Source organism: Dendrobates tinctorius, unplaced genomic scaffold (genome assembly GCF_039654945.1).
Source record: "Dendrobates tinctorius isolate UK_male_01 unplaced genomic scaffold, ASM3965494v1 ptg000124l, whole genome shotgun sequence".
Classification (NCBI taxonomy): Eukaryota; Metazoa; Chordata; class Amphibia; order Anura; family Dendrobatidae; genus Dendrobates; species Dendrobates tinctorius.
In genome coordinates, this window is record NW_027361792.1 from 4,565,898 (window position 1) to 4,591,624 (window position 25,727).

General features: G+C 44.2%; 2 protein-coding genes and 1 long non-coding RNA gene across 11 annotated transcripts in view; 2 read left to right on the plus strand and 1 right to left on the minus strand.

Annotated features, from left to right (window-relative positions):
- LOC141046968 (uncharacterized) overlaps positions 1-13,058 on the plus strand; it is a 29,571-nt gene extending 16,513 nt beyond the window's left edge. Inside the window, exons 3-4 of the mRNA XM_073541825.1 lie at positions 9,334-9,436; positions 13,038-13,058. Of these exons, the coding sequence (XP_073397926.1) occupies positions 9,334-9,436; positions 13,038-13,058 (124 nt within the window). The remainder of the gene's footprint in view (positions 1-9,333; positions 9,437-13,037) is intronic.
- Positions 1-25,727, minus strand: part of SHANK2 (SH3 and multiple ankyrin repeat domains 2) — a 641,049-nt gene that overhangs the window by 100,574 nt on the left and 514,748 nt on the right. The gene's annotated exons all lie outside the window — the stretch shown is intronic.
- LOC141046939 (uncharacterized) lies at positions 23,479-25,548 on the plus strand. Its single transcript, XR_012219701.1, has 3 exons — positions 23,479-23,566; positions 24,149-24,382; positions 25,486-25,548. It is a non-coding gene; the product is annotated as an uncharacterized lncRNA (long non-coding RNA).

A 25,727-nucleotide genomic window follows, 5' to 3' on the forward strand; every position in this document is an offset into this window, starting at 1 on the left:
TGTCCGTCACTGTGTATGCAGGGGGCCCAGTGTCTGTCCGTCTCTGTGTATGCAGGGGGCCCAGTGTCTGTCCGTCACTGTGTATGGAGGGGGCCCAGTGTCTGTCCGTCACTGTGTATGGAGGGGGCCCAGTGTCTGTCCGTCACTGTGTATGGAGGGGGCCCAGTGTCTGTCCGTCACTGTGTATGGAGGGGGCCCAGTGTCCGTCACTGTGTATGGAGGGGGCCCAGTGTTCATCAGTCACTGTATATGGGGCCTCCTGTCCATCCGTCACTGTATATGGGGGCCCATACACAATGACAGATGGACACGGGGCCCCCATACACAGTGATGGACGGACACTGGGTCCCCTCCATACACAGTGATGGACAGATGACACGGGGCCCCCATACACAGTGACGGATGGACACGGGGCCCCCTTACACAGTGATGGACGGACATGGGGCCCCCATACACAGTGACGGACAGACACTGGGCCCCCTCCATACACAGTGATGGTGGACAAGGGACCCCCATATACACACACAAGCAGATAAAACAAAAAGCAAAAAACACAAATATGCTGAACTAAAAAGTAAAAAATAAACTGCAAATAATGCATAAAGGTAATAATAAGGGTATTTAGTAAACATAATTTTGATCAAAATAATGTACAAGCCATCCCGCCACGTCACGGCAAACCTTGTGGGACAGCTGCTCGATCCTTGTTCACATTCACGTCACTTGGCAAGTGAAAAGGTTTTAAATACTAGAGTAGGGACTGTCCCACAAGGGTTGCCGTGACGTGGCGGGATGGCTTGTACATTATTTTGATCAAAATTATGTTTACTAAATACCCTTATTATTACCTTTATGCGTTATTTGCAGTTTATTTTTTACTTTTTAGTTCAGCATATTTGTGTTTTTTGCTTTTTGTTTTCTCTGGTTAATGGTCATGTGTTAATATGCACTTACATTGTGCATACACATTAACTTCTTAACGTACTTTCAGTTCAGATTTGTTTTTTATTTTATTTTTTTACACACAAGCAGATACAGAGGCATATACAAATACTATAATACATACACATTTGCTTGACACTCACCCAGAAAAAAAAGTATTGCACACTTGACTTTAGCAGTAGGCAACAGCCCAGCTGCTCAAGCAGGGTGAGAGAGCTGAAGCCAGCACAGCTGGCATGTCAGAGTCAGACTCAGGACAGCAGATGAGGAGAGTGAGCACAGCCACCTGACACAGTCCACTGCAGTGCTAATAGCCAGCACCACACAGAGCAGGAAAGCAGTGCACTAACTGAAGGTATGTGTGTGCAGCCTGCATTAACTCTTAGGACACACTCTTAAAGGGCCCGCGCTTTTAAAGGAACCACGCTTTTAAGGGCCCCCGCCTTGGCGTGACCTATTCCCTCTCATCATCAGGGTCCACCCACCACCCAGGGCATTCGAGGGCCAGGCCAGACGGACCCTGGGCAGGGACTAATCAAGGAGGCAGGAGCTGGGGCCTACCGGAGGATTCTCCGGTATCCCGGTGCCTCATTCCGAGCCTGCCCTAATCTCTTGTGCCCCTGTGCAGCTGCATAAGTTGCACCAATGATATGTCCACCCCGATTATGATGGTCCACCTAACAGCCCTCTGCATAATAATAATAATCTTTATTTATATAGCGCCAACATATTCCGCAGCGCTTTACAGTTTAACAGTTTCAAAACACAAGTCATAAGTAACAACGTTAACAATACAGTAATTTAAGTAAAATAAGACGAAATAAGCCGCCCCTGCTCGTGAGAGCTTACAATCTACAATGAGGCGGGGGAGACACAAAGTACAGGTGTGTATTTACAATTGTGTATTTACAATGATGGTCCAGCCATCTTGAGAAGGTGCGGGACAGAGATAGTGAATGGGCTACATACTCACACATGCACATAAAATGACCGATTAGTGAAAGTGATAGGCTGCTCTGAATAGATGTGCTTTGAGAGAGCGCCTAAAACTGTGCAAAGTGTGGATAGTCCTAATTTCTTGTGGTAGAGCATTCCAGAGGATTGGCGCAGCGCGGGAAAAGTCTTGGAATCAGGAGTGGGAGGTGCGGATTAGTGCAGAGGTTAGTCGAAAGTCTTTTGCAGAGCGCAGCGGTCGGTTAGGCCGATAGACAGAAATGAGGGAGGAGATGTAGGGGGTGCCGCACTGTGGAGAGCTTTGTGGGTGAGAACAAGTACTTTGAATTGGACCCTATAATGAATGGGCAGCCAATGTAAGGATTGGCGAAGAGCGGACGCGTCAGAGTACCGATTAGCCAGGTAGATGACCCTGGCTGCTGCATTAAGTATGGACTGGAGAGGGGAAAGTCAAGTAGTGGGGAGGCCAGTTAAAAGAGCATTGCAGTAATCCAGGCGGGAGTGGATCAATGCTACAGTGAGAGTTTTTGTTGTTTCCACTGTGAGAAAAGGGTGAATTCTGGAGATGTTCTTTAGGCGTAAGCGGCAAGAGATTGTATATGGGATGTGAAGGAGAGGTTGGTGTCAAACATAACACCCAGACAGCGTGCCTGCTGCCGGGGTGTTATTATGGTGCCACAAACGGAGAGGGAAATGTCAGATAGCATGATGGTCCTCAAACAGCCCCGTACTGTATATAGTTTGATGGTCAACTCCACAGCCCTTTAAATAGAATGATGTTCCCCCACAGTCCCCCCAAAAATAAATAAAAATCCTTATACTCTCCTAATGTAGACTCCTCGTCATCCGCAGCCTCCATTTTGTCTTCTATCAGGTCTCTCAGTGGACGATGGCGGTGAGATGCACTGACGTAATTGTGCTGCCAATTTCCCGTGTGGCGCCGGCCTTTGGCAGGCCACGGTGAGAATGGGAGCCTGCGACCTGCAAGGGTGTGATGGAGCACAGAGCCGGTTGCTCTGTACGCCATCTTAACTCTTTACAGTGTCAGCGTCCTCAGGATGCCAATAATGTTAACAGAATTAGTAGACAATGCGGCCCACAGCCGCACCAGCCCATCTGGCATTTGCCAGGTTGGCCAGTCCGGCCTTGTACACATGTAAATGTAATTGGATGCTAGCAACATCTATTCCTATAAATGGGAGTGGATATCGACAAGATTTGCCCCTCTAAATGAGAATTCAACATGATCTGTTCCATGAAGTAAACTGGATCCCTGTAAGATCGGTCACTAAAATGCACTGTTTTCAGATAGGAACTATTACTGGGAACAGATTCAAGCTATATCTATCCCACTAAATGGGATTGCAACCCAGTAGGATCTTTGCTTCTATGTTGGATTAAATCAAGAGAATCTGGTACCGATAATAGAAACAGATCCCAGGTGGATCTGTTCATAGAATATACAACTGGATTAACTGAATTTAATTATAAGCAGCAGCCCCTCTAACTAGTACTAGATCACAGCAGGATCTATTCTGGTTGAAAGAATAAATGCAGAGGGAATCCAAAGCGTGAAATAACGTAGATCCAATCACTCCACAAACTTACTATGAGCGGGGTATTTATATTAGACCCCACATCTGGTACTGTAATTAGGACTGGATCGCAGTTTGATTTGTTTCATTAATTTAATTTGTCCCAGCAAAATCTGTTCCTGTAAATGAGACTGGATCCTAACAAAGTTGATTCCTGTAATTGGTACTGAATCCAAAACTGGATTTGCCCCACAAAATCAAACTGGATCCCAGCATGATCTGTACCTATAAATCAAACTGTATCCCAGCAAGATCTGTCCGTCTCGGACTGGATCCCAGCAGGATGTGTCCCTCTAAATCACACTGGATCCCAGCTAGATCTGTCCCTATAAATAGGACTGGATGACAGCAGGATCTGTCCCTTTAAATAGGACTGGATCAGAGTAGGATCTGTCCCTATAAATAGGACTGGATCAGAGTAGAATCTATCCCTATAAATAGGACTGGATCAGAGTAGAATCCGTCCCTATAAATAGGACTGGATCAGAGTATAATAATAATAAATTTTATTTCTATAGCGCCGACATATTCCGCAGCACTTTATATTTCAGAGGGGACTTGTACAGAGGATAGACATTACAGCATAACAATAATCACATAGATCATAACAGATACCAAGAGGAATGAGGGCCCTGCTCGCAAGCTTACAGTCTATCAGGAAAGAGGTGGACACGAAAGGTGGGTGGTAACAATTGCCCTGATTGTATGGACCAGCCATAATGTTAAGTGTGTAACAAATGGTAATCAACTGAGCCACCCTGCATGTATTTACTCCATTCACTGCTAGTAAGCAGCCTGAATGGTACAGCTTCCTACCTCTGCTGCCTCTATTTTCTGCTGCAATATATCCAAATGGTACAACTCCATACTTCTGCTGCTTTACCAATTTGCTGCATATTTTAATATGCTTGCTAAAGCTTTGGTATAATTCATTTGTTGCACTGTATGTAATACTTACTGCTTTAGATCCATGACTGGGGCCTTTCTAGATATTATCAGGTGGAAGGTGCTATAGCATAGTGACACAGCCTTGTCTAGCCTGGTGCCTTTGATCATCTAACCATCCCCTGGTGTGCTGGCCCCAGCTGCCAAATTATACCCAACCAGCTCACACAATCCCTCTCTCCTGACCCTGTAGTGTGGCCTATATATGTAGTAGTTCCTAAGGGGAAGCACGCAGTGTGGGGTGCAGCACGCAAGCATCCCATAAGCAAAGCATTACAGAAGCTAAGCATCAGGAAAACGGCAGTTATACATGCAAGTTAGTCAGGGCAAGAGTCAGGTAACCCACACTTTGCTCTCTCTTTTATCCATGTGCTTTATTTTTATCCTCCTGTGTTCCCTTGCCATCCACATTCACCACCCTATCCCCCCCCATCACGACTCATACACATCAGCCCCTCTATACTTCCCTTTCCCATGTACAGCTCCCATGCACTCCTCACCTTCCTGAGAAACCTCAGGACATCTTGCCCAAACACATCGCAGAAAAAAACTACTTACAATTCCAACAACTATTTGCTCTTTATCTTCCTATTCCTACTGATTTCAGGGGACATCTCCCCCAACCCTGGTCCACCATCCTCCAACCTCAACCCCTACCCTACCTCATATCGAAACCATAATAATCTTATTAATATTACTTGCACTCCCTCATCTCCATCTTTTAATTGTGCCCTCTGGAATCCACGGTCTGCTTGTAACAAGCTTCCTTTCCTACACAACTACTTTCTGAACAACTCTCTTAATCTGTTGGCCCTCACTGAAACCTGGATTCAGGATTCTGACATTGTCTCTCCTGCTGCCATTTCCTACGGTGGCTTACAATTCTCTCACTCCCCGAGACCCACAGACAGACATGGTGGTGGAGTCGGCATACTCATGTCCCCACAATGCACTTTCCAGGTCATCCCCCCAGTTCCATCACTCTTATTCCCTTCTTTTGAGGTCCACACCATCAGGCTCTTATGTCCCCTCCCCCTCAGGGTAGCGGTCATATACCGGCCCCCAGGCTCACCCACCCACTTCCTTGACCACTTTTCAGCCTGGCTGCCGCACTTCATGTCCTCAGAACTTCCAACCCTCATCCTGGGAGACTTCAACATCCCCAATAACAGCCCTACTTCCACATCTGCATCCCAGCTTCTATCACTAACCACCGCTCTAGGCCTCTCGCAGCTTTCAACCTCTGAGACACACAAGGACGGTAACACCCTTGATCTGGTCTTCGGCCAGCTCTGTTCAATCTCCCACCTAAATAACTCACCGCTTCCACTCTCTGACCACAACATTCTCTCCTTCACGCTTACAAATCCTCACCCATCCCAGCTCACTCCTACCTACCACACAGTTAGAAATCTACAAACCATTAACCCTTAGACACTTTCAGATTCCCTACACTCATCACTGTCCCCAATCTCCTCTTTTTCCTGTCCTAATCTGGCTGTTCATCCCTACAATGACACTCTTAGAAGCACCCTTGACCAAGTAACTCCCCTCACCCTCAGAACCTCCAAGCACAGAGTAAAACAGCCCTGGCTCACATCGCAAACTCAACTTCTCCGACGATGCTCTAGGAGTGCTGAACGCCTATGGAGAAAAACCCGCACACCAGAAGACTTCATCCACTTCAAATTTATGTTAAGAACCTATAACGCTGCTCTTCACCTCACCAAACAGACCTACTTCACCACCCTGATCTCCTCACTAGCCAACAACGCCAAGAAACTTTTTGACACTTTTCACTCCCTCCTCAGGCAAAAAGCACAAGCCCCTATCACAGACATTTGTGCTGATGACCTGGCCTCCCACGTTACAGAAAAAATAGATAATATCCGTCAGGAAATCTGCTCCCAACCACCAAGTGCTGTGACTCCCATCCCTTCCTGCATCTCCCCTGGCTCACTTTCCACATTTGATCCCATCACAGAAGAAGTTTCCAGACTCCTCTCTTCTTCTCGTCCGACTACATGCACTACCGACCCCATTCCCTCACATCTCCTCCAGGCTCTCGGTCCAGTTGTCACAACCCACCTAACTACAATCTTTAGTCTCTCCCTCTCCTCAGGCATTTTCCCATCCTCCTTCAAACACGCCATTGTTACTCCATTACTAAAGAAACCCGCTCTCGACCCATCCTGCACAAACAACTACAGACCAGTCTCCAATCTCCCCTTCATCTCTAAACTTTTGGAACGCCTAGTTTACTCCCGCCTTACCGGTTACCTCTCCACTCACTCCCTTCTAAACCCTTCACAGTCCGGCTTCCGCCCCCTACATTCGACTGAAACTGCACTCATCAAAGTGACCAATGACCTTCTGACAGTAAAACGTAACTGTGCCCACTCTCTGCTCATTCTTCTTGACCTATCTGCAGCTTTCGATACTGTTGACCATCATCTCCTACTCTCTAGGCTCCAGTCACTAGGCATTAAGGACACTGCTTTCTCCTGGTTCTCTTCCTATCTCTCTGACCGCTCCTTCAGTGTTTTGTTCTCTGGCTCCACGTCATCTCCTCTTCCTCTTGCTGTCGGGGTACCTCAGGGCTCAGTACTTGACCCCCTTCTTTACTCTCTCTACACGGCCCCAATTGGACAGACCATCAGCAGATTTGGCTTTCAGTACCATCTTTATGCTGATGACACACAACTATATACGTCTTCCCCCGACCTTACCCCCGCTGTACTACAGAACGCCAGTGACTGTCTGTCCGCAGTCTACAATATCATGTCCACTCTCTATCTGAAACTCAACCTCTCCAAAACTGAACTACTTCTTCTCCCGCTGTCTATTAACCTCCCTAAATCTGACATTTCCCTCTCCGTGGATGGTACCACAATAACACCCCGGCAGCAGGCGCGCTGTCTGGGTGTTATGTTTGACACCAATCTCTCCTTCACATCCCATATACAATCTCTTGCCGCTTACACCTAAAGAACATCTCTAGAATCCGCCGTTTTCTCACCATGGAAACAACAAAAACCCTCACTGTAGCATTGATCCACTCCCACCTGGATTACTGCAACGCTCTATTAATTGGCCTCCCCGTCACTCGATTATCCCCTCTCCAGTCCATACTTAACGCAGCGGCCAGGGTCGTCCATCTGGCTAATGGGTACTTGGACGTGTCTGCTCTTCGCCAGTCATTACACTGGCTGCCCATTCATTATAGGATCCAATTCAAAGTACTTGTTCTCACCCACAAAGCTCTCCACAGTGCGGCACCCCCCTACATCTCCTCCCTCATTTCTGTCTATCGGCCTAGCCGATCGCTGCGCTCTGCAAACGACTTTCGACTAACCTCTGCACTAATCCGTACCTCCCGACTCCAAAACTTCTCCTGTGCTGCTCCTATCCTCTGGAATACTCTACCCCAAGAAATTAGGACTAACCACAATTTGCATAGTTTTAGGCGCTCCCTCAAAACACATTTGTTCAGAGTGGCCTATCACGTTCACTAATCAAAGTCATTCTATGTGTAAGTGTGCGTGTGTAGCCCATTCACTATCTCCATCCATCCTTCACTCCCTCAAGATGGCTGGACCTTCATTGTAAATACACAATTGTAAATACACACCTGTACTTTGCATCTCCCTCACTTCATTGTACATTGTAATCTCTCATGAGCAGGGTCGTCTTATTTTGCTTTAATTATTGTATTGTTAACGTTGTTACTTATGACTTGTGTTTTGAAACTGTTAAACTGTAAAGCGCTGCGGAATATGTTGGAGCTATATAAATGATTATTATTATTATTATTAACAGTACCGACACAGAGGGCTAATAGATGCATAAAGCATGTGGGAACATGACGCGGGGAACCTGGTTATGGTAAAACTTTTGGCTGTGCCACACAGGGATAGATTAGATTAATGCGTTGAAACGATAGGCCAGTCTGAATAAATGCTTTTTCAGGGCTCGCTTAAAATTGTGGGGATTTAGGACTAATCGTATTGACCTGGGAAGTGCATTCCAAAGAATTGGCGCAGCACGTTTTATAGTCTTGGAGACGGGAGTGGGAGGTTCTGATTATTGAGGATGCTAACCTCAGGTCATCAGCAGAACGGAGGGCACGGGTAGGGTGATATACTGAAACAAGGTAGGAGATGTAATTTGGTGCTGAGCAATGGAGAGCTTTGTGGGTGAGGGTAATAAGTTTGTACTGGATTCTGGAGTGGATGGGTAGCCAGTGTAAGGACCGGCACAAGGTAGAGGCGTCGGTGTAACGATTGGCGAGGAATATGATCCTGGCTGCAGCATTCAGAGTAGGATCTGACCCTCTAAATTGGATTGGATGATAGCAGGATAACTTGCAACTTTTAGAAGAAAAAAAAATAGCTGATGACCCCCTCATGCACAGCGTCCTCTCAGTTATGTCACCGTCCATCATGTTAGCATTTCCCAGCAGCTGCACTTACATCACATCAATCCAGAACTGTAGCTAGAAGCTCATGGATGCCAAATGTGTATGAAGGCCCCCAACCGTCATGTGCCATTTATAGTTCTGCCACTGTCTCTGCCTCAATCATACTTGCCCCTAAGTGTTATGTCACTGGGGAAAAGACAGGGTCATTTTGCTTGGATTTCAATATATTTGGACACGAGATGGACACTGCTAGAGATATGTAATATGTGGACAAGGAGGCGGAAAATGTGAGGGAAATAGACTGTGGGATTACAACCTACAGCGAGCGCCATATCTAAGCTGCGTGCCGTCAGACGTCACCGTGTCCAGGGACCGGAGAATACGGGCTGGGATAGGTGTATGCATAGATTAGAGTATTATACTGAATGACAATGAGCTGTTTACATTGTGATTACATTAGTACACACGTAAATCCAGCCATGAGCCGGTGACAGAATGGTTACACCATGCTCGAGTGGGATTAGACGAGGAGACGGCGAGAGAACATAAAGACGGGCTCACAGCTGGGGATGAGCTGCCGGTAATTGCTACCAGCAAACGCTCAGTTTGTACATGGGATGATGAAGAACAATGCCGTCGCCGCGAAGGAGCTGACAAATTAATTTTGGGCTGGAGCGAAAGCTGCAGATGCCAGACCGTCCACTCCCACTTCGGGGGGTCTCGCCCACAGGTCCACTTCTCGTAATGGCAGCCATAAAATATCATTATGTCAGCCGGTGTTCTTTAATGTCACGTGTTGGAATAACAATTGGGGGGGGGGGGTCTTAAGAAATGTCTGCAGGATCTTCCCCTTTGAAAGCACAAAACATCAAAAGGTTGATAATGGACTGAAGTAAAGAGGGGATGGGGGGCACTTTGTTGCTATAGTAACTCGTCATTACCATGAACTTCTCACACTGTCTCTTCACATTGGTTTTCTTCAGTCTTCTCCCACCTCTTGTGCCCCCCCTACCACAAACTGCCACCTTCCCACCGCTCTGCGACGCAAAACCACAGGTGCTGGCCACTGTGCACCTCAGTGTGCTGTGTGCAGGAAGGAATCTGCCAGCAACGCCAACATTCCCTAAATTAAACTATGTATGCATGGGTACGGCCGTGAAGAAGTTAAATCATACCTGACAATTCTTCCAAAAATGTCACGGAAAAAAGAGAGACCTCTAGGAGGTAATCTTCCGGGTGCTGATGAAATCTCTCAGAAAGGTTACTTGTTTGTGACAATTGGGTGCTCAGTCCTTACCATTGAGCATCAACGTCCAAACGACCTTCACTGAGAGGACAACATGGTCTGGCAAAAAAAAAAAAAAACGGGTCGTTACAAGAAGCCATCGACCACTACAAGATTGGAAGTATGGGATTGCAAGACGCAGCGATACGCGTGGGGTGGGTTTCATGTGGCTTGGGCAGTTTACATTCCATCACCGTCCCCACCTCCCCATACTTCCGTGATTCCACTGGCACTCTCCCATCCATGTGACGCATTCTCACTCACATGTAGGTATACTCCTGGGTATTCTTTTGGGGAATATTTTGTTGTCACTGCCTCATGGGGCATACCTTCTGTCCATTGTCCTCTACAACATTCGTGTGACCAGTCTCTCCTTTCATATAGATTGGCTGGATCACGTCATGATAATGCCCATTCATGCTTTGTATTTTCTCCTAAGGCAATCAGGCTTTCTTTAAACCCCATGTTGGCCCCGGATATTATCCAATACCATTCTAAGGGTTATTTTCCTCTTACTTGGTTGACTATTGTAGTCTTTGCCTTAGGGATATTCATTACCATCTTTTTCACGGGTATGTGCTTTTTGTATTGACCTATGTGCATTATATTTATATTTTGATCCATATCTTTGTCAAATGTTGTCACACTATTATGTGGATGCACAATTCAATGTATAAGATCGGTTTATACATTATGGGGTATTTTGGACTGGGAAACCCTGTTGTACATTTTTAATTGTTTTTAGATACATTTTTTGCTTGCTGTCTTCTGTATAATAAAATTATACGTTTTATACTACACAACCCTGGGAGTGTGCATATGGTTACAGGTAGCCTTTTTCTTCTCGTATTGGGTTAAATATTAGTTCATCCTATGATTCCACACAAATAGTAAATTTATTAGAGGGTAATATTTAAAAAATGGCTAATGAGGAGCGACCAATCGCCTCATCTTCAAGTCAGCAGTGCAAAGAGAAGACATGCTACATGGAAGGCTGTAAAACAGCAAGATCCAAAGGGGTCCAGAGGCACACCATGACGATCTGATGTAGGGGACCATCTGTGATACACTTTAAAGTGGTTTTCCAGTTTTATTAAACCTCTTTCTACAGCTGTAGTTTTGTTTTTTTTTAAACTGTGCTGCAAAGAGGTTTTCTACAACCTGAAAACCCCTATTAAAGGGAATCTGTCACCCATTTTAGTGATAATGTAAAGATATCATTCAATTGTGTGTCCCATAAGGATTCTATTAGGACTTTTGATTCGCCCCGACCCCGCACCTTTGATGCATAAATACTTTTTTTTTTTTATCTCAGTTGAGATATATGTAAATCGCCGCGGTCCAGTCCGATGGGTGAGGCTTATTAACCTTCTCCCCCCCGTCTTGCTCGACACATTTCTTCTTCCTGCGTTCATGTAGTGTTTTCGCGCTAGAGCACTGAAAAGGCCTCCGGTGCTTGCGCAGTATGCTTTGCCCAACTGTGGGCAAAGCATATAATCGGTACCGCGCATGCGCTGCTATTTTTCAGCATGCATCCGGCGTCCAGGAAGAGTGTCCTGCATGTGAAGACTTCAGGGGCATAGATGGTGCCGAAAAATACTGGCGCATGCACAGTACTGATTATATGCTTTGCCCACAGTTGGGCAAAGCATACAGCACAAGTGCCGGAGACCTTTTCAATGCACAAGCGTGTAAAAACTACTGCATCTGTGATATTCACAGATGAAGTTACGTTCAGCAAGCCGAGGAGGGGGGGAGAAGGCGAATAAGTCACGCCCATCGGACCGGACCGCGGCGATTTACATACATCTCAAACAAGATAAAAAAAGGTATTTATGCATCAAAGGTGCGGGATTAGGGAGACTCAAAAGTCCTAATAGAATCCTTATGTGACACAAAATTGAATGATATCTTTACATGATATCACTAAAAATGGGTGACAGATTCCCTTTAAGGCTGTGTCCATTTTTGTAATCACATCCATATAAAAAAATGAAGCATTTTTGCACTAGTTCTTAATTAAAAATTTCCTGTATGCTTTTTTTCTACAGCCACCAAGCAGATCTATGCATCTCCAAGGCAACTATCACATTATGTATGGTTTTGTACTACAGTCTTGAAGTCTCATGCATCCTTCCATTTGTCCCCTACTTTGTACTCTGTGCATTTAGTAGTTTTATGAAATAGAAAGAAGTGGAACAGCACTGCAGGATCAGACTACACAGGGTATGGTTGTAGTCTGTTACTATGGCGATATAATCTAAATAGATACTGTAGACACAGCAAGCAGAAATGGTAATGAATAACATCTCTAAGTAGTTTTGAAAGTTACAGAACTTTTATTAAAGTAAATACAGTGCTGTGCAAATTAATTGGGACAAAGCATTTTTTTAAGTAAAATCGTAAGTTTGTTACCAGTGATTCAAACCAGTTTTAACTGCTTAGAACAGGTGTGAGTGCCTGTTCAAAGCCGTTAAAACTGGTTCGTTTGAATTACTGACTGGTAACCAACTTACGATTATACTTAAAAAAATGCTTTGTCCCAATTAATTTGCACAGCACTGTATTTACTTTAATAAAAGTTCTGTAACTTTCAAAACTACTTAGAGATGTTATTCATTACCATTTCTGTTTGCTGTGTCTACAGTATCTATTTAGATTATATCGCCATAGTAACAGACTACAACCATACCCTGTGTAGTCTGATCCTGCAGTGCTGTTCCATTTTTCAATAGGCTGCTATACACACCCTGCCCGTACAGTGCTGGCAGACTTTTTCAGCCCTTGCTTTGACGTATCACAGTGTCTGTTGCTTCGCTTGCCAGTCTGGCTTTTTACTTGTCAGACTGTGCCTTTCTTTAAAATGCTAAACATGGTATTGACATTTCATTTTTAGCATCTAGAAGACGGCGCCTGAAACTATTGTTTGCTTTTTGCCATTAGCGGGAATTAATTACATGGCAAACAGCTTGCAATTATAATGACAAATATTACTTAACAGTCCGGTGTTATTTGATTGATTTCCAATGGCGGATGTAAATGTGTACAAAGAGCAGAAAGACTGAATAAATAGCCAGCTTTGTGCGGGTCTCTGCCAGCTGTCCAGATCTCAAATCCATAGACTTCTTCCTTGGTGCAGGAGGGTAGGCACCGGCATCACAGCTGGGGTTAGAGGATTACTAAATAATAATCCCACAAGATAAGAAGAAAAAAAAGAAGGAAAACCCAACTGAGTTATGGCAAAGGTCTATGGCAAGATGTTCGCTTAAGCTTTCAGTAATCTTGTCTTCCAGGTCAACACACGCTGTCAGTTTTTATAGGGGAACGGACAGGACACGCAGCCGGGAGAAGAAATCTTTCCCATATTGACTCCTAGGGCCTGATTCATTCATTTGTGGGTTTTCATTTATTTATAAAGTCACATATCATATTTTCTTTTCTTTGACATTTTTGTGCCAAATTCTCAAAATGGAGTACATGGTTCATGGATTTTGCCCAAAATAAAAAAAAATGCTTTATTTTTGTATTTTAACTTTTTGGGATCTTTTTAGCACAAAAAGTAGCATTAAAAAAGCACTAGGATAGACTTTAAAATAAGCACAAATTAAAAAAAAAAATTGCCAAAAATACCCAAAAAAAATAGACAAAAAAGGGGCACATGTAACAAGGAATACGGCATCTCATGTCTTACCCTTATGGGCGTAACTACCAAGGTAGCGGCTTAGACGATGACTAAGGCTATGTGCGCACATTGCAGTATTTTCTTCCAGAAATTTCTGCATCTCTTGGCAGCAAAAATGTGCAGAAAAATATGCTGTGTTTTTTTCCTGTGCAGTCAATGGGTCAAAAACGCAGACAAAAACGCAAGAAGAATTGACATGCTGCAAAAAAAAAAAAAAATGCACTGCAAATATGCATGGATATCTACTGATCGTATGCACAACACTTCAAGATTGTCATTGAATAAGCGTGCATAAATATACCATTGCGTTTTTGGACCGTTTACGCCTGGGAAAAAAAACCGCATCAAATATGCACAGTGTGGACATAGCCAAAAGCCGAAAACTAAAGGGGCCCATCGTCGCTCTGCTATAAGGTGCGGTTATTGAGGACTACAGACATTGTAAGGAAAGCAGAGATATGGATGAGCCCCTACGCTTTATTATGGAGCCCCATGTAGATGCCTGGTGTGCACATTACTACTACTGAAGGATGTTACTCGGTGCATGAACCCTGTACTATGACATCGCATGTGCATTATATCTGTATGTGACATTGTTTTACTCTTTGGTGAAGCTGGTTATTGACTGCTGCGGTCACGTGGGATACAGTGGGTATGGAAAGTATTCAGACCCCTTTACATTTTTCACTCTTTGTTTCATTGCAGCCATTTGGTTAATTCAAAAAGTTCATTTTTTTCCTCAGTATACACTCTGCACCCCATCTTGAGTCTCTTGACTGAAAAAAAAAACAGAAATGTAGAAATTTTTGAAAATTTATTAAACAAGAAAAACTGATAAATCCCATGGTCATAAGTATTCAGACCCTTTGCTCAGTATTGAGAAGCACCATTTGAGCTAGTACAGCCATGAGTCTTCTTGGGAATGATGCAACAAGTTTTTCACCCCTGGATTTGGGGATCCTCTGCCATTCTTCCTTGCAGATCCTCTCCAGTTCCGTCAGGTTGGATGGTGAATGTTGGTGGACAGCCATTATCAGGTCTCTCCAGAGCAGTGTCTGGTTTTCTCCACACATACCGCTTAGAATTATCACCATAAAGTTCTATTTTCGTCTCATCAGGCCAGAGAATCTTATTTCTCATAGTCTGGGAGTCCTTCATGTGTGTTTTAGCAAACTCTATGCGGGCTTTTATATGTCTTGCACTGAGGAGAGGCTTCCGTCGGGCCACTCTGCCATAAAGGACCGACTGGTGGAGGGCTGCAGTGATAGTTGACTTTGTGGAACTTTCTCCCATCTCCCTACTGCATCTGTGGAGCTCAGCCGCAGTGATCTTGGGGTTCTTCTTTACCTACCTTTCTCACCAAGGCTCTTCTCCCACAATTGCTCAGTTTGGCTGGACGGCCAGGTCTAGGAAGACTTCTGCTGGTCCCAAACGTCTTCCATTTAAGGATCATGGAGGCCACTGTGCTCTTAGGAACCTTGAGTACTGCAGAAATTCTATTGCATCCTTGGCCAGATCTGTGCCTTGCCACAATTCTGTCTCTGAGCTCCTTGGCCGGTTCCTTTGACCTCATGATTCTCATTTGGTCTGACATGCACCGTGATCTGTGAGGTCTTATATAGACAGGTGTGTGCCTTTACAAATCAAGTCCTATCAGTTTAATTACACACAGCTGGACTCCAATGAAGTAGAACCATCTCAAGGAGGATCACAAGGAAATGGACAGCATGTGACGTAAATATGAGTGTCTGAGTAAAGGGTCTGAATACTTATGACCATGTCATATTTCAGTGTTCCTTTTTTAATAAATTTGCAAAAAATTCTCCATTTCTATTTTTATTCAGTCAAGATGGGGTGCAGAGTGTACATTAGTGAGAAAAAAAATAACTTTTTTGAATTTACCAAATGGCTGCAATGAAACAAAGAGTGAAAAATGTAAAGGGGTCTGAATACTTTCCGTACCCACTGTATATGGGCAGTGAAGTCTGCAGTCAACATAAACTGGAGACGTTTGTGGAACATTAGAATCATAGAATGGTAGAGTTGGAAGGGACCTCCTGGGCCATCTGGTCCAACCCCCTGCTCAAAGCAGGATTCGCTAAATCATCCCAGACAGATGTCTGTCCAGCCTCTGTTTGAAGACTTCCATTGAAGGAGAACTCACCACTTCTCTTGGCAGCTTGTTCCACTCATTGATCACTAACTGTCAAAAAGTTTTTTCTAATATCTAATCTGTCTCTCCTCCCATTCACTTTCATCCCATTGCTTCTAGTCTTTCCTTGTGCAAATGAGAATAAAGTTGATCCTTCTACAATGTGACAGCCATTTAGATATTTGTAGACAGCTATTAAGTCTCCTCTCAGTCTTCTCTTTTGCAAACTAAACATTCCCAAATCCTGCAACCTTTCCTCATAAGACAGGGTTTGCAGACCGGTCACCATTCTGGTCGCTCTTTTCTGAACTTGCTCCAGTTTGTTGATGTCTTTTTTAAAATGTGGTGCCCAAAACTGGACACAATATTCCAGATGAGGTCTGACCAAAGAGGAGTAGAGGGCAATAATGACGTCACGTGATCTAGACTGTATGCTTCTGTTAATACATCCTAGAACTGCATTTGCCTTTTTTGCTGCTGCATCACAGTGTTGACTCATATTCAGTCTGTGATCTATTAGTATACCCAAGTCTTTTTCACATGTGCAAATCACATTGGATTTGCAGAGCTGGAATGACGGGCAGTAAAGCCTTATGCAAGGTTCTTTGTGCACAATTGACAAGGTGACTGACCTATCTCTGGGAACCAACTTTACTCGATATTATGAAAACAGCCTTGGGCAGAGGGAGAACGGCACAACTTAGTTGGCTGCAGTCACCTCTTCCACATGTACAATGCAAAAGACAAAGTTAACCCCTTCTTATCTAGTGACATAGATGGGCAGGAGTAAATGTGCTGCGATGAAAACAAACACAGAGATGTAGCAGCAACTTGAGGGCGCTGAGATATATGCAGACGTCTCCTGTCATACAGGTGTAGTGTTAAATACGGGGGGCCGGCAGTGTGAGGTCACCTTGTTGTGGCAGGTGGGCTCAAACAATTTAATCACATGGATAAGTATAGTACATCTGGCAACACAGTATAAAGTCTTACATGATTGCACACATCTTAGAGCCTGCAGGGTGCATATACTTTTGTATTGTGTATACAACAGATTTGAACCATTCCATATAATCTGGTTTATTAGGAGGCGCTCTCTTAACTTGTATTTTGCATAAGATCGATACATAAATGATAAACACATCTAATAGCACTGTTTGCTCGCTGTAAAGAGGCTTTCATTCATGTATAATTGCGTGTTGCCATCTTGGCGGTCTTATATTGACAGAATAAATGGGAAGCCATGGTGAAATTAGACGTCGCATGACTAAATTGGGGTGAAATTGATTAGCACTGTGCGCCTCGCGGAGATGAGCAGCGGCGCCACCAAGCCGAGTATTGTATGTGTAGCAGTCGGTTTTACGCTAATGAACAGCACATGTGGTGCACGCAGGGTTAATTGCCCTCCCTGGTCGCCTGATGGGAACATCCTTCCCAGCTATTACAATTTTAACAAGAACGGCAACTTTATTTATTTTTTTCGTGTACACAAATAGCTACCGTATTTTGTGGAAATGCTTTTTGTTAATGACAGAAATTGTCTGGAACCGTTTCTAGGAAAAAAAGAAAGCCCATGGTGTTCAGACTTCGTGGAGCGTCCCCCCCAGCTCTGGGAACGGTCTTCAGCTGCAAAAATTACAATAAAATTATTATAAGGGAATGACTTTAAAAGAAAACGCTCAGAGAACAAACTAATCACAGTTGTAAAGGCGCAGCTGCTGGAGAGGGAGGCGTCTCGGGGCTAAAAATACACCACTGAGCCCACCACCACCCCGGCAATGTAGGTGCATCAACTCCTATACCATGCAAACACTCGCTGGGATGACATTCATAGAATACACAACCCGCCAGAGCTTCCCAGACACAGATCCATGACAAGGGCTGACCATTAAATATGTTACCAAATATTACATGCCGCACTGCCCGAGAACTGTGCCGACATGCAGATGAACATGAGCATCAATCCATTACTGCAAGAGCCATATAATGAGCATCCTCAGCATGTCATATAAAGAAACTCCAGGCCATGGCTGATAGAAACGTGAGCCAACACTGGCTTCTTAAAGGGGCTGTCTAGTTTGGAAACCCCATTTTCAGTTATAGTATTAGAGATCCACTGTTCAGGATCCCCATATCTCTACGCCAGAGGTAATAGCGGTTTCTTGCTTTGGAGAAGCTATCCTATACTACAAAGAAAATGTGAAAATTCAGAAACATCAAGACATCTGGAGAAAGTAAAAGCTGCTGCTGCTGCTCTCTCACTTCCTCCGGATGAAAATTGCACCCATAGAGAGTGATTGGCTGCAGAGATTGTGTGACATAATGTGATGTGATCCCTGAGGGAGCGAGTGACAACACTACTCCGGAGGCGAGTAAAGGTGTTATTATTTTACTAAGGGGAAACCGAAGGGTTTTTAGAAAGGGTTGTCCGAGCAGTGGAAAACCCCATTAAATGCATGTATTTTGGGTTAAAAATCATTTTTACAATCAAGTGTAATTAAAAATCTTGCACAATTTGCCTCTTATAGCCTTTGTGTTGCACCATCCATTGTTAGTTGCAGAATGAAGTAACTGAGAATCCATCAGTGAGCTCGCTGTAAACTCTTATTATCTGTCTTTTCTACGCCACTCTGGGCTGATTTTGTAACCACAGACGACATCAAAATTGTGATCGTAAATCAGCTGAAAGAAGCTTAAAAAATGAGTTACATATTTTCCGGTCAGAATGAGCTAACGAATTCTAACAAAAATCATTTTGGAACCATCAATAGACAATGCAACATAAAGGCTATGAAAGGCAAAGGATGCTAATTTTTTAATGAAACTCCAAGGCATCAATGATATGTAGCACCACAAACATGCCTTTATGCAGAAGAAATATTCTGAAAGGTGGCCATAATGTCCTTATACCTCTTTCTCCTAGGCCTATGGGTATGTGCATATGTTGAATAAAATTTCGGCACAATTTCTGCCGCTCTTGGAAGGAAAAATGCAGCTGCAAACATATGCGTTTTTGTCCTACGTTTTTGACTGATCTGAGTGAAGGCAATGGTGAAAAGCGCAGGACAAAATTCGCACAGAGAACTGACATGCTGAAGATTATTTTCTGAACCAAATCTGCAAGGCAAAAATAAGTAAAGTGTGCATGACACGTCAGGTTTCCCATTCACTTTTCTGGATTGCATCAGGTTTTTCTAGAAAATCTGCATGGCAAAAACGCAATAAATCTGCAATATGTACACAAGTCCTTAATTACACCATTTCCTCCACTTGCCGGTGAACACTATGGAGAAGGGAACCTGTGAATGCTCGTGTCCGAGGATAAGACGCTGGACACATTCTGGATTTTATGACATCTACTCTATCCTTACGATTGTCAGTTTTGCAACTTGGTCTGTTAGGATGGTCTCAAAATATCAGACACCAACGATTAGCGACCCACTGATGACCCCTCTATACATCAGAGCTTTCCCATATAAGTAAACCCCATCCACCCAATGTCTGCAAGTTGAGAGTGGGTCTTCTCCTTCAGAGATGATCAAACACACTGATGAGGATGCAGCAAAACACCAAGACAATCTGTAGTGTTCTACACAGGATCAGTCCTAGTTTGTCATTCTTCATTTCTCCCTTACTTCTGCTGAGATGAGATTAGGGGCTGCGTCAGCTTTATTCATTGGACATGGGAATTTAAATTTGCAAATGGAAAGAGCAGTAACAAGGTTCCTGCCAATAAAACTGGGGATCTGTAGACAAAAAGGCTGAAAATGAATTCCTATGTAAAGCAGACATGCAGTAAATGCGGGGCTGATGCTTAGTATAAGATCATACACAGATACTAGATATATAAAAGGAACCAGGAAGGTAAGGGGAATGAATAATTATGCATCTAAATATAATGGGCAGACTTATCAATATTTTTAGGCCATGGAATGTTAGAACAGACAATCTTACAATCACAGCGGACCATTCAGCACATTTTTAGGTTTATAAGACATAGTAGTTGGCTTACTTTTTGTGCAAGAAATTTGGGCAAAAATGTTGGTACTTTTTTTTTTTTCATATGTTGATAATGCATTTAGGCTACACCCCCCCCCCCCCCCCTTTGACACAACACCTCTTTCCTATTAGGACCACATTCATTTCCCAAAATTTGAGTAAAACACGAAATAAATGTGGTGGAAGTCATAAAAGTATGGAATTCCCCACTAATAAAAACGTCATTTTCCAGAAAAAGCATGGTCGACTACCAGTATGCTCGCTTGAATTCCTCCTTTTACACTGATCTACCGAATGAGATCAGTTCGGGTCATAAAAGTGCAATAGATGTAAATATTTTTGTTGCTATGCTCAAACTGGAAGTATTATGTGTAGCGCTGGTCTCCTCACTACTTGAGATCCCCCTCCATGAGCTACTAAAGGTGTTGTCACGTACACAACTCCCTACCTGATGTGGGTGCGACAGCAAAGGGGTTCATCTATCTCCACAATCAAACTTGCACTCACCTTTCACTAGGCTTGCACAAGATGCAAACAAATGGGGAAATGAGTCCCCAAAATATACATTTCTGTCCGATGGTTAAAAGACCAAAATCTCTCCGAAAGGCTATGTATGCTTTTTAGAGCAGACATGGTTGGATTTTACTAAGGTTTTTGGCTTTAATATAAAAAGTGCAGTCCTTACAAGAAACGGGAAGAAAAACACAAAACAAGGTGATATACAAACAAGCAAAACAGTTACACAATAAATCCTCAAACACTCTCGCACCCCTCCAATCTATTCTAAACTCTGCTGCCCGACTAATCCACCTGTCCCCCCGCTATTCCCCGGCCTCTCCCCTCTGTCAATCCCTTCACTGGCTCCCCATTACCCAGAGACTCCATTACAAAACCCTAACCATGACATACAAAGCCATCCACAACCTGTCTCCTCCATACATCTGTGACCTCGTCTCCCGATACTTTCCTGCACGCAACCTCCGATCCTCACCAGATCTCCTTCTCTACTCCCCTCTTATCTCCTCTTCCCACAATCGCATACAAGATTTCTCTTGCGCATCACCCCTACTCTGGAACTCTCTACCACAACATATCAGACTCTCACCTACCATCGAAACCTTCAAAAAGAGCCTGAAGACCCACCTCTTCCGACAAGCCTATAACCTGCAGTAACCACCGATCGACCAAACCGCTGCATGACCAGCTCTACCCTCACCTACTGTATAATCACCCATCCCTTGTAGATTGTGAGCCCTCGCGGGCAGGGTCCTCTCTCCTCCTGTACCAGTTATGATTTGTATTGTTTAAGATCATTGTACTTGTTTTTATGTACACCCCTCCTTACCTGTAAAGTGCCATGGAATAAATGGCGCTATAACAATAAATAATAATAATAATAATAATAATAATAATAAATAGGAGAAATAACAGAAAATACCTACAGCTTTCAATCTCTAGATGTTTTTCTCTTTCCCTGAGGGTAGGAGAATGATGAAACACCCTCAGACCTGGCTCGCCCTCACCATGTGAATGCATTCAGACCTGGCTGACCCTCGCCATGTGAATGCATTCAGACCTGGCTCACCCTCAGCATGTGAACGCATTCAGACCTGGCTGACCCTCAGCATGTGAACGCATTCAGACCTGGCTGACCCTCGCCATGTGAACGCATTCAGACCTGGCTGACCCTCGCCATGTGAACGCATTCAGACCTGGCTGACCCTCGCCATTGGAACGCATTCAGACCTGGCTGACCCTCACCATGTGAACGCATTCAGACCTGGCTGACCCTCACCATTCAGACCTGGCTGACCCTCACCATGTGAACACATTCAGACCTGGCTCGCCCTCAGCATGTGAACGCATTCAGACCTGGCTGACCCTCGCCATGTGAACGCATTCAGACCTGGCTGACCCTCGCCATGTGAACGCATTCAGACCTGGCTGACCCTCGTCATGTGAACGCATTCAGACCTGGCTGACCCTCGCCATGTGAACGCATTCAGACCTGGCTGACCCTCACCATGTGAACGCATTCAGACCTAGGTGACCCTCACCATTCAGACCTGGCTGACCCTCACAATGTGAACGCATTCAGACCTGGCTGACCCTCACCATGTGAATGCATTAGACCTTGCTGACCTCACCATTCAGACCTGGCTGACCCTCACAATGTGAACGCATTCAGACCTGGCTGACCCTCACCATGTGAATGCATTAGACCTTGCTGACCCTCACCATGAGAACGCATTCAGAGCTTGCTGACCCTCACCATGTGAACGCATTCAGACCTGGATGAGCCTCACCATTTTAATGTAATTAGATCTGGTTGACTTCATCAAGTGAACATACTCAGTCCTGGTTCACCATGAGAACACACTCAGACCTGGTCTCACCATGAGAACACAATCAAACCTGGTCCCACCATGAGAACGCACTCGGACCTGGCCTCACCATGGAAACACTCGGACTTAGTTCCACCATGAGAACGCACTCAGACCTGGTCCCACCATGAGAACTACTCTGACCTGACTGGCCACCATAGCATTCAGACCTGGATGACACCCACCATGTGAACACATTCAGGCATAACTAGCCATATAGATTACTACATATTCACCTCAAAGTTCCATGTAGTCGGACTTGCTGATGCAATACATATTAATTGGAAAAATGTTTGGAAAATCTATGGCTGGATGAAACTCAGTATCAGCTGCTGGGTTGGTGGCAATCATCTCTTCGTCAGGTAACTGTTTCAAGATTGATTCAGATTCCATAAAGAATAAAACTTACACACTTTTCGCATGTGGAGTCTCCAGCCTGCAGAAGTACTAGGCAACCAGTGAGTTGCGAGCACCATTATGTGCCATAAAAACTGGTTAACTGTTCCCATTGTTTGTACTGGCAAAAGAGAAGGAGCATACATAATATAGAGGGAGAACATTCAGCTATGGGGCCCTAGGAGAGATCAGTCCAGTTCTGGTCCCATCCCCTTGGCCAGTAACTGTAGAGAACCAGCTCCATACTCCTCAGTCCAGAAAATCTGCACCATTAGGCAGAATTATGGTAAAAAGTTGGTTTATGGAGGTGGTGTAAAGGGGTAAAATGAAACCAGACATTTCTGATTTGAGTGGCAAAACCTGGAACCATAATTGAGAAGGGTTTCTGTTCTGCTTTATCATAATATACTCCCGACAGGTGTATTGTATCCCTGTTGGCATACAATGAAACAGCAAATTTTCTACTGTTTTTTTGTATGTATAATTAATTTACATTTTCCGCAATTTGTGCAAGAGGTTAAACCCATTTGCGCTATTGCGCCTTGGCCTATTATGAGGCAATGCTATAAAATCTGTGCACACGCCGCTGTAGACTGCACACCCCATGCTCTGGATTATAGGCTGCAGGAGCTGTCTCCTCGCGTTTTACATCCCCGCGTGTGACAAGGTGCGAGGCTTGTTACTAGGAGACAGTTGCTGCAAGTTATAACTTTGCTTGCAATGCATACGAGCAGTGCCGGCTGCTTTTGTAAAGCAGTGGGTCACATCCTTCGTCCAGGAGGTCTCCCGCCATCACTAAGCAACTGATCCAGGTATCAGGTCAGGCTCTTCATTCATTCCTGTGCTGGTTAGTAATCTCTGCATGATGCTGAGCGGTGATTAATATTTTATATCCGCAACATGCGACTGCCAGAACGCAGCAATAGTGTACGAATTTCCATATAATTACATAGATTTATATCTGTATGATTGTAAGTGGTGTTCTATGGGTAGGCCCAGGGCACTGGCCCCTCAGGTCTACAGTTGGCATCCATCCTTGTTCACTAAAGTAGATTAAGGGGCATTCCCAACTTGGATATCTATACACATATACACAGAATAGGCCATAAGTCAAAAATATTTTTGTGGAAAAAATATGGATGTGGTCAATTTGAGGAGCTCTAAGGCTTTAGAGCACACTGCAATAGGTTAGTGGTGATCAAACTTTTTATTAAACCACTACGCGTTTCGGCAGCGGACCGCTACCTTCTTCAGGTGGATTTAAAGGTAGCGGTCCGCTGCCAAAAAGCATAGTGGTTTAATAAAAGGTTTGTTCACCACTAACCTATTGCAGTGTGCTTTATAGCCTTAGCGCTCCTCAAATTGACCATATCCATATTTTTTTTTTTTAAAAGTTGATATTCCCCTTGATGGATTGTGGCTGGAGCAGCTTGGGGCCACAGAGAGTATCTCTAGACATCAGGACCTGGAGTGACGTCACATCCTGGGAAGTGGTATCACGTGACTGGATCTTGGACCCACGTAACCAGACAAGGAAGCCCAGCACAGGAGCGGTCCCGGAGCAACACAGCAGGAGTGCATGGAGACGCCTGCTACCGAGGTTGTGCAGGGGTGCACAACCCTTCCAGGTGAGAGGCTAATCTCCCCACCTTTCATTGAAATATCCACACGAGACCACCAGGTGCTTTTCATGCTGCGTTCTTCCATGTTCATTGTCTTATACAAGTCAAAAATATGTGATCGATGCAGGTCCCACGTCTGAGAATCACATCTATAGCGAGAACTCGGCTCTCTATCGCACCTCTGAATGGGATATGTGTATGCTATCCCCATTCACTTCTATGGCACTTTAGAAAGCAAACTTTCTAATGTGTCCAAGAAAACTACTTTTCATTAGCATTATGCCAGAACTATATGTGTTGGAACTTGCTTTCCCCTCACTTAGCATGCTTTTCCTCTATCAATAGCTCACCTGCCCTGAACTGAAATCCTGACTGTCTTTTCTGCCTACTATGTTTTTCTTTCTGCTCTTGCTCTTCAGTCTGTCAAAGATCAGTCCTTACTTCCTGTATAGGGACCAAGTCCTGCCCTCTTCATGTAAAGCAACAAATAAAACTCAATCAAATGCCCTGTTCAGATAACACCCACCCCCGCTTCCTGTTCAGATACGAAAACCCACCCCGCTTCCTGTTCAGATACAAAGACCCACCCCTACTTCATCTTCAGACATGAAGACTCCCCCTCACTTCCTGTACACATACGTAGACCCACCCCCCACTTCCTCTTCAGACACGAACTCGCCCCCACTTCCTGTTTACATACGTAGACCCACCCCCCACTTCCTCTACAGACATGAAGACTCCCCCTCACTTCCTGTTCACATATGTAGACCCACCCCCCACTTCCTCTTCAGACACGAAGACTCGCCCCCACTTCCTGTTTACATACGTAGACCCCACCCCCCACTTTCCATAACCATTTTGACGTCTCGGCTGCTAGAGTTGTGTTGGCGCTATAAAAATAAAGATTATTATTTTTTATAAGAGAGTGGCAGGCACTTCAGAACTTTTTTTGAGGATAAGAAAACAGAATTTAAGAATAATGTGATAAACAGACCATCTGCAAATCACTCTATGTACCGAATAAGATCAAGTTGTCTAAAAAGTGTATCCTATGTTATCAGTTGAGTATAAAGGTGTTAACTGTCCTTGTATTTCTTGCCTCTGATAAGGATTTTGCTGAAAACGCTTCCTGAAAGTACAATTATGAGCCTGAAAAGCCCCAGTGGTCAGCGTGAAAATTGCAAGATTCATAATTTTGTTTTCTAATCTTGATTGTAATATAAAAAAAATTGCCAGAATGAAAATAAAAGAATACATGCAAGACAAAAATTTGTTTGAAACAGTAGGTAATTTTCTAACATTCCCTTTAAACCAGGGGTCTCAAACTCAATTTACCCGGGGGCCGCTGGAG